Here is a 12850-nt window from a genome sequence, read left to right on the forward strand (position 1 = left end):
GTTTTCAAGCGGAGGCTGGACGACCATCTTTCAGGAAGAAGAAGAGAAGAGATTGGATTTATACCCCACCCTTCACTCCCCAAAGGTGTCTCAGAGCGGCTTACAAACTCCTTTCCCTTCCCCTCCCCACAACAGACACCCTGTGAGGTAGGTGGGGCTGAGAGAGCTCTTGACAGAAACTGCTCTTTTTCAAGGACAGCTCTTATCAGAGCTACAGCTTGTCCAAGGTCATCCAGCCAGGTGCAAGTGGAGGAGTGGGGAATCAAACCCGGTTCTCCCAGATTAGAGTCCGCGCACTTAACCACGACACCAAACTGGCTCTCTATGATTTAAGGCTGTCTTTCAACTGTGCTCCTGCAGTCTGCAGGGGGCTGGACTAGATGACCTTCCAACTCTACCATTCTATGATTCTATGTTACTTTGACTTCCAGCCAGTTGCTGTGGAAGACATGGGAGTTGAGAACACCACCCCATGTCCGAGGACAATTCTAGGGGCTTGTGTTTTTCCCCCCACATGACCATGAAAGTGTGGGCCAGATTCTGTTATGAAAATACGGGATGAGACCATCTGTACAGTATTCAGTCCCTCCTCTCTCATTCTCCCCCCCCCACCCCCTGTGTCTCTGTAGTTTACCCTTCCTTGGAATCTGATGAAGATGACCCAGCGTTGAAGTCGCTACCAAAGAAAAAGAAAAGCACGGACGATGCTCCATGGAGTCCCAAGGGTAATTGTCCTCAGGATTTTTGCACATTCCACAGTTCCAGGCGGCCCCTTCCAACTCTGCGGTTCTTTGCTTCTGTAGACTTGGAAGGGACGCTGTAGGCCAGAGGATCCCAAACTTATTTGGCCAACAGCCCCCTTTTCAGAAAAGAACTTACTCAGCGCCCCCCCTGGGCATCTCCCTTCAAGAAGTGGACAAAAAGACGCCGTGACAAATTTGCAGTCAAGGCTCCTACCACCCACCTGGATCGTTCCGGTGCACCTCCGGGGGGCGGTATTGCCCAGTTTGGGAACCAGTGCTCTCGGCCAACCCCGCACTGAGCAGGGGGTTGGACTTAGGTGGCCCGTATGGCCCCTTGCAGCTCTATGATTCTGTGAGTGCCACGCTCACGGCTCAGTTCCGTTTCTTGAGGTTCTCAGCTTTCGCTTTTTTCGTTTTGTTTCTCAAAGCAAGTTTCGTTTTGTTTCTCAAAGCAAGTTTCATACAGAGATGTGCTTGTGGGTGAAATGCCCTGCTCTAATGCCCTAAGAACCTGTGATGTTTCTGAACCAGACGCCCACCGGTTGGCACTGGGGCTTCCGTGTCCCACTTCACATCCTTCACCGTCTCCTCAAGGAGTAGCAGAAGACATTAGACCAGACGGAGGAATCATTTTGCTTGCCTCCTTCAAGGCAGGGAATGCAGGCCCCTCCCTTCCACGTTCCCATCCTGCGCTCAGTGGGAATAGAGTCCAAGCTCTGGGCCAGGGCAGGGGAGACAGGAATCTGTCGAGCCCATTTGGATAAAGTGGCCCAAGGGGTGGGTTGTCCTTATTTCATGTTTCTCAGCAAGTCAGACATGTTCTAATAACTTCAGCATAATTCTGGGGTAAGCACTGATCCAGGCAGGGAAATTCTTTAGACACGTGGGAAGCAGTTTTGATTGGGGGAAGAGCTGTCCGGTCTGTGGGGCAGCTTTCCACTTCCTGCTTTGGTTAAGAACATTGGAAGAGCCCTGCTGGGTCAGACCAGTGAGGGTCCATCTAGTCCAGCATCCTGTCTCACACAGGGGCCAGCCAGTTCCTCTGGACAGCCAACAACAGGGCAGAGAGGCCGAGGCCTTCCTAAGAACATCAGAAGAGCCCTGCTGGGTCAGACCAGTGAGGGTCCATCTAGTCCAGCATCCTGTCTCACACAGGGGCCAGCCAGTTCCTCTGGACAGCCAACAACAGGGCAGAGAGGCCGAGGCCTTCCTAAGAACATCAGAAGAGCCCTGCTGGGTCAGACCAGTGAGGGTCCATCTAGTCCAGCATCCTGTCTCACACAGGGGCCAGCCAGTTCCTCTGGACAGCCAACAACAGGGCAGAGAGGCCGAGGCCTTCCTAAGAACATCAGAAGAGCCCTGCTGGGTCAGACCAGTGAGGGTCCATCTAGTCCAGCATCCTGTCTCACACAGTGGGCAACTAGTTCCTCTGGAGATCTAACAACGGCATAGAGGCCAAGGCCTTCCTAAGAACATAAGAAGAGCCCTGCTGGATCAGACCAGTAGTCTATCTAGCCCAGCATCCTGTCTCACACAGTGGGCAACTAGTTCCTCTGGAGATCTAACAACAGGGCAAAGAGGCTGAAGCCTTCCCATGAGAAGAACATCAGAAGAACCCTGCCAGATCAGACCAGTGAGGGTCCATCCAGTCCAGCATCCCATCTCACACAGCGGCCAACCAGTTCTTCTGGAGGGCCAACAACAGGGCATAGAAGCCGAGGCCTTCCCCTGATGTTGCCTCCTGGCTGTGGAATTTAGAGGTTTACTGCCTTTGAATGTGGAGGTTCCCCTCAGTCACGACAACTAGTAGCTGTTGATGGGCTTCTTCTCCAGGAACCTCTCTCATCCCCTTTTAAAGCTGCTTATTCATGTGGCAGCTTTCTCCTCTGGGCAGCTTACTCCTCCAGCAGCGAATGCCACATCTTAATCACTCTCTGTGTCGAGCAGTATTTCCTTCTGTCCGTCTTGGTCCAGCCGGGTGGGTGTTTGTTTGGGATGCGGGTGGGTGTGGCTTTGCGAGGGGGAGCCCGACGGGAGCCCTTCGAAGTCTCCCTGGTTGATGCAATTTTGGGAAGCCCTCTAGGGGAATGTCGCTCTTTGGGAGGGAGGGAACCGGGCAGGTCTATCCTTCCTCTCTTAGCCTCCAGCAGCCAGGCTGCCGTGAGGAGGAAGCCAGAGGGTGGGGCCCCGGATGACTGTCTCCCGTCTCCCTCTCTTTGCAGCCCGCGTCACCCCATCCCTGCCCAAGCAGGACCGCCCCGTGCGCGAGGGCACCCGAGTCGCTTCCGTCGAGACGGGGCTGGCGGCAGCGGCGGCCAAGCTGGCTCAGCAGGTAGTAGCAGGACTCCGTGGTGAGGAAGGGGCACCAGACACAGGCTGGGTCACACCGGGTCTCCAGGGGAGCGGCCTCCCCCCTCCACTTGGCTTGGCTTTCTTTGAGGAACAAGTTGTGGGCTGCTTCTGTGGGGGGGGACTGGGGTTTCGGAACAAATTGGGGCAGTCATACGCAGTGCTCCCTCTAAGCCGTGGAGTCTTGTGAGAGAAAATCCTCCTTTGTGAGCTGCCGGCATGGAAGCCGCGAGCGAGCGGTTTGGCCGCTGCATGAATTAGCTTGCTCTGGAGCCGCCCTTCCTGAGCGAAGGCAAAGATGTGTGAGCCGGAGGCTAAAGAACTGTGAGCCAACTCACACTGACTCAGCTTAGAGGGAGCACTGGTCATAAGGACAGGAGAGAAGCTACGTTGGATCAAGCCAACGGCCCATCCAGTCCGGGAGACTCTAGATATTTCTCCCTTTCTCTACTGGCTGTGCTAAGCTGCGGGCGCCATTCTAGTGCTAACCGGGGTGGGTGGGGGGTGGATTGTCTTATGTCAGGGAAGTCCCCTCAACCCCACGAGAGGCCTGTGGGGATGCCCCCCCCCTCGGTTCCAGACCGGAGGACCCCCTTCATTGCTTCCTCCGTCTTAAGGAGCAGCAGAAGCTGCAGCGAAGGAAGCTCGTCGTGAAAAGGAAGCCGCCATCCCCAAAGGCGCCCAGCCCGGAGCCGGAGCCGGAACCCGCGGAGGAAGAAGTGGAACTTGAACTTCCCCCGCCGCAACAGGAGCCGGACCCCGTGGCAACGCCGGCTTAGAGGGAGCACTGGTCATAAGGACAGGAGAGAAGCTACGTTGGATCAAGCCAACGGCCCATCCAGTCCGGGAGACTCTAGATATTTCTCCCTTTCTCTACTGGCTGTGCTAAGCTGCGGGCGCCATTCTAGTGCTAACCGGGGTGGGTGGGGGGTGGATTGTCTTATGTCAGGGAAGTCCCCTCAACCCCACGAGAGGCCTGTGGGGATGCCCCCCCCCTCGGTTCCAGACCGGAGGACCCCCTTCATTGCTTCCTCCGTCTTAAGGAGCAGCAGAAGCTGCAGCGAAGGAAGCTCGTCGTGAAAAGGAAGCCGCCATCCCCAAAGGCGCCCAGCCCGGAGCCGGAGCCGGAACCCGCGGAGGAAGAAGTGGAACTTGAACTTCCCCCGCCGCAACAGGAGCCGGACCCCGTGGCAACGCCGGTGCCCACCCCTCCCACGCCCGAACCCAAGCAGGAGCAGTTTGCCGGCAGCCTCGTGGACCACGAGTACACGGCCCGGCCCAACGTCTTCGGGATGGCCCAGGTGAACCGCGGCTCGACGCCCATGGCGCCGGGAGTCTTCCTGTCCCAACGGCGCCCTTCGGCCGGCTCGCCGGGTCCCCAGGCTGCACAGGGTAAGTGCGCGTGCCCGGCCTTTCGGAACGGGGCGGTGCCACAGGGGCAGGTTCGGGGGGGGGGGGGGGGGGTTGTTGCCGGAAACGTCCTTTGGCATGCATACCTCGCCTTGGTTGGTTTGGGACAGGGGTCATTTCGTAGAAAAAGAGGTGCGGGAGCTCATTAGCATAACTCATTAGCATAACTTATTTGCATATGCCACGCCCCCTGACATCACCAGAAGTGTGTCAGAAGGCAACACCCACCGCTCAGGCTCCACTGGACTGTTTTGGATGGCTAGCTATTGGGGGGGGGGGAGAACGTGCAGATCTGTCCTCGCAGAGGAGGGAGAGCTCGTACCTGAATAAAACTTGGCCTTAAAGGTGCCACTGGACTGTTTTGGACTGGGGGGCTGGGGGGGAGCTCTGCAACGTACCTGGCTGCTTCTTGCTCTGACGGGGCAGCTGGGAGCAGGGGGTGGGGCTTGTTGCATGTGCCCTCCCCCTGGGCTCTTTACTGCCAGAGCTCCGCTCCTGTGTGCTCCTGCAGGAAATGACCCCTGGTTTTGGGAAAACAGGAAGCTGACCTCCGCTTAGCTGGAGCAGTTGAGCATCCGACGGTGCAGTCGTAAGCTTAAGCTCATTGCACTAAGAAAGGGGCAGTTCTGCTGAAGGGTGCGCTAGCCGTGTACCCAGGTTCGGGTAGTACCTCCATCAAGAAGAAGAAGAAGAGATTGGATTTATACCCCCGCCCTTCACTCAAGAGTCTCAGAGCAGTTTACAAACTCGTTTACCTTCCCCTCCCCACCACAGACACCCTGGGAGGTAGGCAGGGCTGAGAGAGCTCTCTCGAGGACCGCTCGTGAGAGAGCAGCTCTGAGAGAATGATGGCTCGCCCAAGGTCATCCAGCAGCTGCTGTTGGAGGAGTGGGGAATCAAACTCGGTTCTCCCAGATCAGAGTCCGTGCCACCTTAAACAAGCGGCCGTTCTCTCATGGAATATGTTCCAGGCCATTTGTAGAAATTGTGAATCTAATGTACGTGAAACATTTGAAGGAACTCTGCAGTGCCCCCCCCAAAAAAAAAATCCTAAGGAATAAATCGCCCAGGTTGGCCTGAGCTTGTCAAATCTTAGAAGATAAGCAGAGTTGCACTGGATAGTATTTGGATGGGAGACCGCCAAGGAAGCCTAGGGTTGCCAACCCACCTCTGTTTGTCTCTGCCCTGCCCTGGATGGGCCATGCTCACCAGATCTCATTAGATCTAGGAAGCTAAGCAGGGTCGGCACCGGTTAACACCTGGATGGGGAGACCACCAAGGAAGCCTGCTGCACAGAGGCAGGCAATCGCTAGCCACCTCTGTCTGTCTTTTGCCTCGACCTGGGTGGCCCAGGCTGGCCCGATCTCGTCAGGTCTCGGAAGCTGAGCAAGGGCTGTCCCTGGGTAGTATCTGGATGGGAGACTGCCAAGGAATGAATGCCAGGATTGTGAGGTGGAGGCGGGCCAGTTTGGTGTTGTGGTTAAGTGCGCGGACTCTAATCTGGGAGAACCGGGTTTGATTCCCCACTCCTCCACTTGCACCTGCTGATGTGACCTTGGGTCAGTCACAAGCTCTGGCACAGCTGTCCTTGAAAAAGAGCAGTTTGTGTCAGAGTTCTCTCAGCCCCACCCACCTCACAGGGTGTCTGTTGTGGGGAGGGGAAGGGAAAAGAGTTTGTAAGCCGCTCTGAGACTCCAAGTGAAGGGCGGGGTATAAATCCAATCTCATCTCATCATCATCTCATCTCCTTTCACCTCCTGCCCTGAAGACCCTGCGGGGTCGCCGTAAGTCAGCTGTGACTTTTAGCAAAAAGGAAAAGGTATGAACGGAGTCCGTGGCTGAAGCCAGCCCAGTTACGAGTCCCCTAAGGAGGCCGGCTGCTGGTTCGCCCACCACGTCTTCGTCCAGGAACCCATGATCCTACAATACCCTAGAGTTTGTAAGGGAGCTGCTCCTGTGATTCCCGGGGAGGCAGTTTTGTCCCTGGGTGGCTGGTTTTGTGAGCTGTTAATGGCCATGGGGTGCGGGGAAGAGATAGGGAGATCTCTAAGCCCTCGTGGGCACGATCCTCCAGAATGTTGTCCTGGACCTGATGCACGGAAGCAGCATCAGAGCACGGCAGATCTCTGGAGGTGCTAATGCAGATAGCTTTCCAGTAGTGTTGTGGTTAGGAGCGCAGATTCTAATCTGGGAGAACCGGGTTTGATTCCCCACTCCACCACTTGCACCTGGCTGGATGACCTTGGGCAAGCCATAACTCTGGCACAGCTGTTCTTGAAAAAGAGCCCTTTCTGTCAAGAGTTCTCTCAGCCCCACCTACTTCACAGGGTTTCTGTTGTGGGGAGGGGAAGGGAGAGGAGTTTGTAAGCCGCTCTGAGACTCCCTTGGGTAGTGAAGGGCGGGGTATCAATCCAATCACTCCTTCTTTTTCTTCTACACCATGCCTGGTGCAAATGAACGGAAGCGGGTACTGTTTTAGTTTTCCCTCCTTTCGGGCCGAGCATCATCCCGAAACGCCTCGTTCACAGAGGCCGTTCTCTCAGGCACACGGGTTTGGGTTGTTGTGAGTAAGAGTGACGCTTGCCGACCTCACCCCCTTTCCCCCCCTTCACCCAGGGAAACGCCCCAAGAAGGGCTTAGCGACGGCTAAGCAGCGGCTCGGCCGCATCCTGAAGATCCATCGCAACGGCAAGCTCCTGCTCTGAACGCTGTCCCCAGGTCAGCTCCAGACCTCACCCCCCTCCCCGGGACGCTCAAGGAGGAGGGGCGAGGGGGCACAGAGACGTATTTGGAGGCGCGCTACCAGGACAACGGGGTGTGGACCCGGCCCACGTGGCCTCCCTCTCCCCACGTGGATCAGAGTCAGGACGGAGCTGCCCCTGCCGCCGGAAGCCTCGGACTAGACCGGCAGCGGCTCCAACCTCTGGCTGAACTGTGGGCCATGCAGCTGGCCCCGCGGGGGCTCTCGATCCCTACCTCGACCCACTGCACTTCCTTTCGTTCTGGGGCTGATACCTCGGGAGGATTTCTTCTTCTCCCCTCTGCCAAATGGCGCGAGGAGGCGTCGGTTAGCCCCTCGTTCCCCCCCACCAAAACTGCTTCATCACCTTTTGAATTTTGGCTGTTGCACACGACAACCTGGCATCTCAGTGTGGTGTTATTTTTGTTTGTTTGTTTCTTTCCTTAACGGTTTTTCCCCCCAGCAGGAAGCAACCTCTCGATGCCTTCATTGAAAAGGATAGCCCGTCCTTCCTTCCCCTCTTCTTCCTCTTTCTGTCTGTCTCTCTTTCTTTTTCCGTCTTTCTTTTTCTTTCTTTCTTTTTCTTTCTTTCTTTCTGTCTCTCTCTGTCTCTGTGTTTTTCTGTCTTTTTTTCACTCGCTCTCCCCCCCCATTGGCTTTCTTTCCACCTCTCCCCTTCCTTCCCTCCTTCCCCACCCCCCAAAGGCACCTCCTTCCACAAAAGCCTTTGGCGCGGGGCCTTGAGTTCTCTGTGGCCTGCAGCGTCCCCCACTTGCTGGGCAGACTCCAAGGAGGCATGAATCGGTTTCCCCCCCGTCCCCCCTGTGTCTGCAAAACTTGGGGACGGAGGGGGAGGGCAGGCTGGCGGAAGGTCCCGAGCCAGAGTGGTGGGGAGCGCCCCTGCGTTGAACTTTGGAGACCTTTAGTCTGTCCGGGTGGGGCAGGGACAAGTCGAATCTACCCATTTTTTCAATAGACCCAGCGGTAGCTTGACATCTGCTCCTGGCCGGGGCCACTCCAGAGGGCACAGGGGTGCTGAATGTCCGCTGTCATGCTGGACTGTTCCACTTCAGGGCGCATGGCCGGGGAGGGTTAAATGGCCGAACGTCTCCTGGCACAGTCAGCCTCCTTGAACGTTCGAAACCCCAGTGGCATTGTGGGGGGGAGGCTAGCTTAGAATCCGCTCTGTGGCGTGATCGGTGTGCATCAGTAGCAGTCCGTGTGTCGTGTCTCACGTCGGAGGAGCTCTCCGTCAGAAGTGGTGCAGTCCAGCCTTCAGCACCTCCGGGACTGCTCAGGGAGGGGTCAGACGGCCTCGCCTTGTGTGGACCCAGCTGGCTTTCCGCTAGGACACACCGGGTACCAGTGCGGCGTCAGCGGCGGTTCCTGTTGCAAACGTCCCGTTAATATTTTCCTTCCCGAGCCTGTTTTATTTTTTTTTACATTTTTTGCCATAAAGCCATCTTCTCTGTCCCTTCTACCCCCCCCCCCCCTTCCCTGTAGCAGATGGGAACTGTATGTGGCAGAACAGACCCCCCCGCCCCGCCTCGCCCCGCCCCCTGAAAGGATTTCAAGGCCTTTTTACCCAGCCGCACGGCTCAGTTTCTATGGCTGTGTCCCATATTTTTATGCCGGGCTCCAGCAGGCTTTGTGTAAATGTTTGAATTCTATTTTTTAGGCATCTCTCTAGAAACGTGTGTTTAAAAAAAAAAATGCAAAAACGAGGCTGAGGCTTTTTTTATATATATTCAGGATTAGAATTAAAAAAACCTTTGTTGGTTTAGTACGGCTCATGTACGGGTGTGCTTTTCTGAGTCTGTCCTTCCTGGAACGAAGGGTTATCTTGTACAGTATTGGAGGGGGCGGGTGCTTTGCAGGCCGTGGTTAATGCTCGAGAACGAGGGGTCGCCCCTAGCAGTTGCAGAGGCCTCCTGTGTCCGTGATTTGCCCATTCTGTTTCCAGATTAGTGCCAAACTCACTAATGTTTGGGAAGAGTAGTCTCCCAGAGATGATCTCTTCTCTATCTGAAGTGTGTTTCAGCGGATCCCTTGTCTCCTCGGAACCCGGAAATCCTATTCTAATAGTGAAACTGGCCAAATCTTTGGATACTTAAATCTGGTGACCGGAGCTGTGACCGGGCGAGGCAGATCTTTCTAGAAGCCCGGAAAAGGACCCCTAGGTTTGCAGGAAAATGTGACCTCTAAAACAAAGCAAAAACAAAGGGGGAGTCTTAAAAACCCAAAAATAATAAAAGAAGCGCCTGTAGCTTTAAGCAGCAGATTCCCTCAGTGGCCGTTGCTAGGCAACCCCAGGATTTGAGGCTCGTTCCTTCTTTGCTGGAGCTGAAAGCAAACTTTGTGTTGGGCTCCACCGCTTTATGAAGACCAGCCCTGATCTGTGGTTCTGTAAGAAGGGAATGGTTTTTTTAATTTGGGGAGCCGATTGGTTCTTCAATGGGGTGGATTTTGGGACTGAATTTCAAGCCGTACGAGGTGGCGCAACCCCTGGATAACCAGTTTCTTGCAATAAACGGAGATTGTGGCCTGGAATCCTCAGCAATCCCCGGGGTGGGGTGGGGGAGAAAATTAATAACAGCCGCTTGCTCGGTGTAAGTTGCAACTCTAGATGTAAACCTCAACAGCAATTTATACTTTATTGTAAGCTGTAAAAATACAATTAAAAAGAAGAGAGAGCCATTCCCTGCCGCAAACGGGGACTCGGAATCCTCCTGCGAAAAGAGAAGAGACAGGCACACGCCGCCATTGGTGTAGTATTTGGGGCCAACCTTACTACGGAAAACCACAATAAATAATGCTGTCATGCAACTAGCACAATTAAGAGGCGCCAGACCTGTGGCTGTCGGTAAGAGATGCCCCGGGGCCTTGGAAGGACTTCTGCCTGTCCTCAGCTGCTCTGTTGGAGTCATGCTGTGGTCTGTTCTGAATACATTTCCATGAGCTCCGTTCTACAATGCGTGAGCTGTTACGGAGGGTGGGGGAAGGCTAGCTGGTTTTTGAGTACAGACGTGCTCCATGTTATTTGAACCGCTGGCAGTGACTTCCTGGATCGCTCCTATCGGGATCTTTCTCGCTTGTTCCTTTTAGTGCGGGGGTCCCCAGTGTTTTTTGGGCCTGCAGGCACACAGTGTTCCCTAGAAGCTGAGTTAATGTGAGCTAGCTCACAGTTTTTTAGCCCCCAGCTCACACATTTTTGTCTCCACTCAGGAAGGAGGGCTCCCGAGCAAACTGATTTATGCAACAGCCGAATTGCTCGCTCACAACTTTAACGCCGGTAGCTCACCAAGTAGAATGTGTGCTCACAAGACTCCACAGTTTAGAAGGGAGCACTGCAGGCACATTTGGAACTCTGCCAGAGCAACAAAATGGCTGCCACAGGAGGCGGAGCCAGCCACAAATTGTGAAAGATTTCTGTGCTCACTGGCGGTTGCCGGGGTGCCCTGTGGCACCACCCCCTGTGGTGACCCCAATTCAGCTGGTGTGCAACAGGGACTGCTGGGGACTCAGTGTGGGTCAGGCAAGAGTGCCGTGGAGTTTAAGGGGAATAGTAAAGGTAAAGGTTTCCCTTGCTCGAAAGCCAGTCGAATCCGACTCTAGGGGGTGGTGCTCATCTCCGTCCGTGTCCGAGCCGAAGAGCCAGCGCTGTCCGAAGACGTCTCCGTGGACATGTGGCCGGCATGACTAGACGCCGAGGCACACAGAATGCAGTTACCTTCCCACCGAAGCGGTACCTATTTATCTACTTGCAATTCCTTGCTTTCGAACTGCTCGGTTGGCAGGAGCCGGAGCCAGAGATGGGAGCGCACTCGATCACACAGCGCTCAGGTGTCGAACTGCCGAAGCTACTGACCTGCTGGTCTGCAGCTCAGTGTCTTAACCACTTGAGCCACCGTGGCCATTAAGGGGAATAACGTACTATAAATGAGTATCTCAAGCAAGGGTGCTGACGCCTTCCCCTTATGTGCTTAGTCTCTCTTCGTGGTTGCTGATGAACTTTAAAAGGCAGCGGACAGTTAGAGGGGAGGGCTGTACCATGACTCTGCATTGGGAGTGACTGAACTGGCTAATCACACCACCAGTGCAGAATTAACCTTTTTTTCTGGAGGAGACTGGCTGTTGTGTATCTTAATGAGTCCTTGTTCTGCATTGGCTTCCACTGAGGAAAGTGACTCGTGCAGAAACGTGGCTCGGGCTCCTCTGCAGAATTCTTATCCACTATAGAAGTAAACGCCCTGACCTGGATAGCCTAGGCTAGCCGTTTCTCAGAAGCTGAGCAGGGCTGGCCTGGATCAATACGTGGATGGGAGACCACCAAGGGGAAGTCCGGGGTGGCTGCGCAGAGGCAGTCGATGGCAGACCACCTCTGTTCATTTCTGCTCCGACCTGGATGGGCCAGGCTATCTCGTCAGATCTCAGAAGCTAAGTAGGGTTGGCCTAGGTCTGTACTTGGATGGGAGACCACCAAGGAAGTCCAGGGTTGCTACGCAGAGGCAGGCGATGGCAAGCCATCCCTGTTCCTTTCTGCCCTGACCTGGATGGGCCAGGCTAGCCGGATAGCATTAGATCTCGTAAGCTAAGTGCAGGGTCGGCCCTGGTTAGTACTTGGAAGGGGGAGACCACCAAGGAAGTCCAGGGTGGCTACGCAGAGGCAGACGATGGCAAGCCATCCCTGTTCCTTTCTGCCCTGACCTGGATGGGCCAGGCTAGCCGGATAGCATTAGATCTCGTAAGCTAAGTGCAGGGTCGGCCCTGGTTAGTACTTGGAAGGGAGACCACCAAGGAAGTCCAGGGTAGAAACGCAGAGGCCGGCAATGACCAACCACTTCTGTTAAGTCTCTTGGCTTGAAATCCGTAACTTGGCTGGGACTCGGCATCAGAAAAGTGAATATTCTCAGCGATAAGAATGAAGTCTTCGCTCCTGTTTTAATACAGAAATAAAGCCTATCTGCATGTGTGATGGCCAACCACTTCTGTTAAGTCTCTCGGCTTGAAATCCGTATGGGCTTGCCATAACTTGGCTGGGACTCGGCATCAGAAAAGTGAATATTCTCAGCGATAAGAATGAAGTCTTCGCTCCTGTTTTAATACAGAAATAAAGCCTATCTGCATGTGTTTTGCCCGATCGGGGTCTGCGTTGCTTTGCGGAAGCTCTAATGGAAAGTGTACAGAACCCTGCAGCTTTAATACTGGAGGCAGAGGAGGACGCCATTTGCCTAAAATCAGAACAGAGAAGATCGTGTGTGTGCCATTTAAAATCAATTATCAGAGCCTCTTCTCCCACTCCTTCCCTGTTAAATTCAGTACCCTGCTACCTCGTTCTGTGTTAAGTCAGCCAAGCTTAAACGGGGCAGATTGTTCGTTCTCAGTGCCATGTGATGAGAAATGTCAAAGTGTGTCTTCCTTCAGTTGATAAGCATATGGAGCAGAGGTCCATCAGGGGCTATTAGCCACAAGCTATAGATAGGAACTCTCAGTCTGGGGCAAGGGATGCTCCGTATTCTTGGTGCGGGGGGGGGGCAACAGTGGGAGGGCTTCTAGTGTCTTGGCCCCACTGGTGGACCTCCTGATGGCACCTGGTATTTATGGCCAT

The 12850-nt window shown here is 54.7% G+C and overlaps 2 protein-coding genes across 2 annotated transcripts in view; one reads left to right on the plus strand and one right to left on the minus strand.

The window, feature by feature from the left end:
- The window catches only part of PHF8 (PHD finger protein 8), a 48891-nt gene extending 41082 nt beyond the window's left edge, over window positions 1-7809 (plus strand). The window contains exons 18-22 of the mRNA XM_015423488.1: window positions 630-725; window positions 2966-3075; window positions 3710-3856; window positions 4136-4484; window positions 7119-7809. Coding sequence (XP_015278974.1) covers window positions 630-725; window positions 2966-3075; window positions 3710-3856; window positions 4136-4484; window positions 7119-7207 — 791 coding nt within the window. The 3' untranslated portion in view covers window positions 7208-7809. The remainder of the gene's footprint in view (window positions 1-629; window positions 726-2965; window positions 3076-3709; window positions 3857-4135; window positions 4485-7118) is intronic.
- Window positions 7810-8211: 402 nt separating this feature from the next.
- ITIH6 (inter-alpha-trypsin inhibitor heavy chain family member 6) overlaps window positions 8212-12850 on the minus strand; it is a 32170-nt gene continuing 27531 nt past the window's right edge. The window contains exon 13 of the mRNA XM_015423489.1: window positions 8212-8309. Within this exon, the coding sequence (XP_015278975.1) occupies window positions 8212-8309 (98 nt within the window). The remainder of the gene's footprint in view (window positions 8310-12850) is intronic.

Source organism: Gekko japonicus, unplaced genomic scaffold (assembly GCF_001447785.1).
Source record: "Gekko japonicus isolate JY-2015 unplaced genomic scaffold, Gekko_japonicus_V1.1 scaffold2536, whole genome shotgun sequence".
NCBI lineage: Eukaryota > Metazoa > Chordata > Lepidosauria > Squamata > Gekkonidae > Gekko > Gekko japonicus.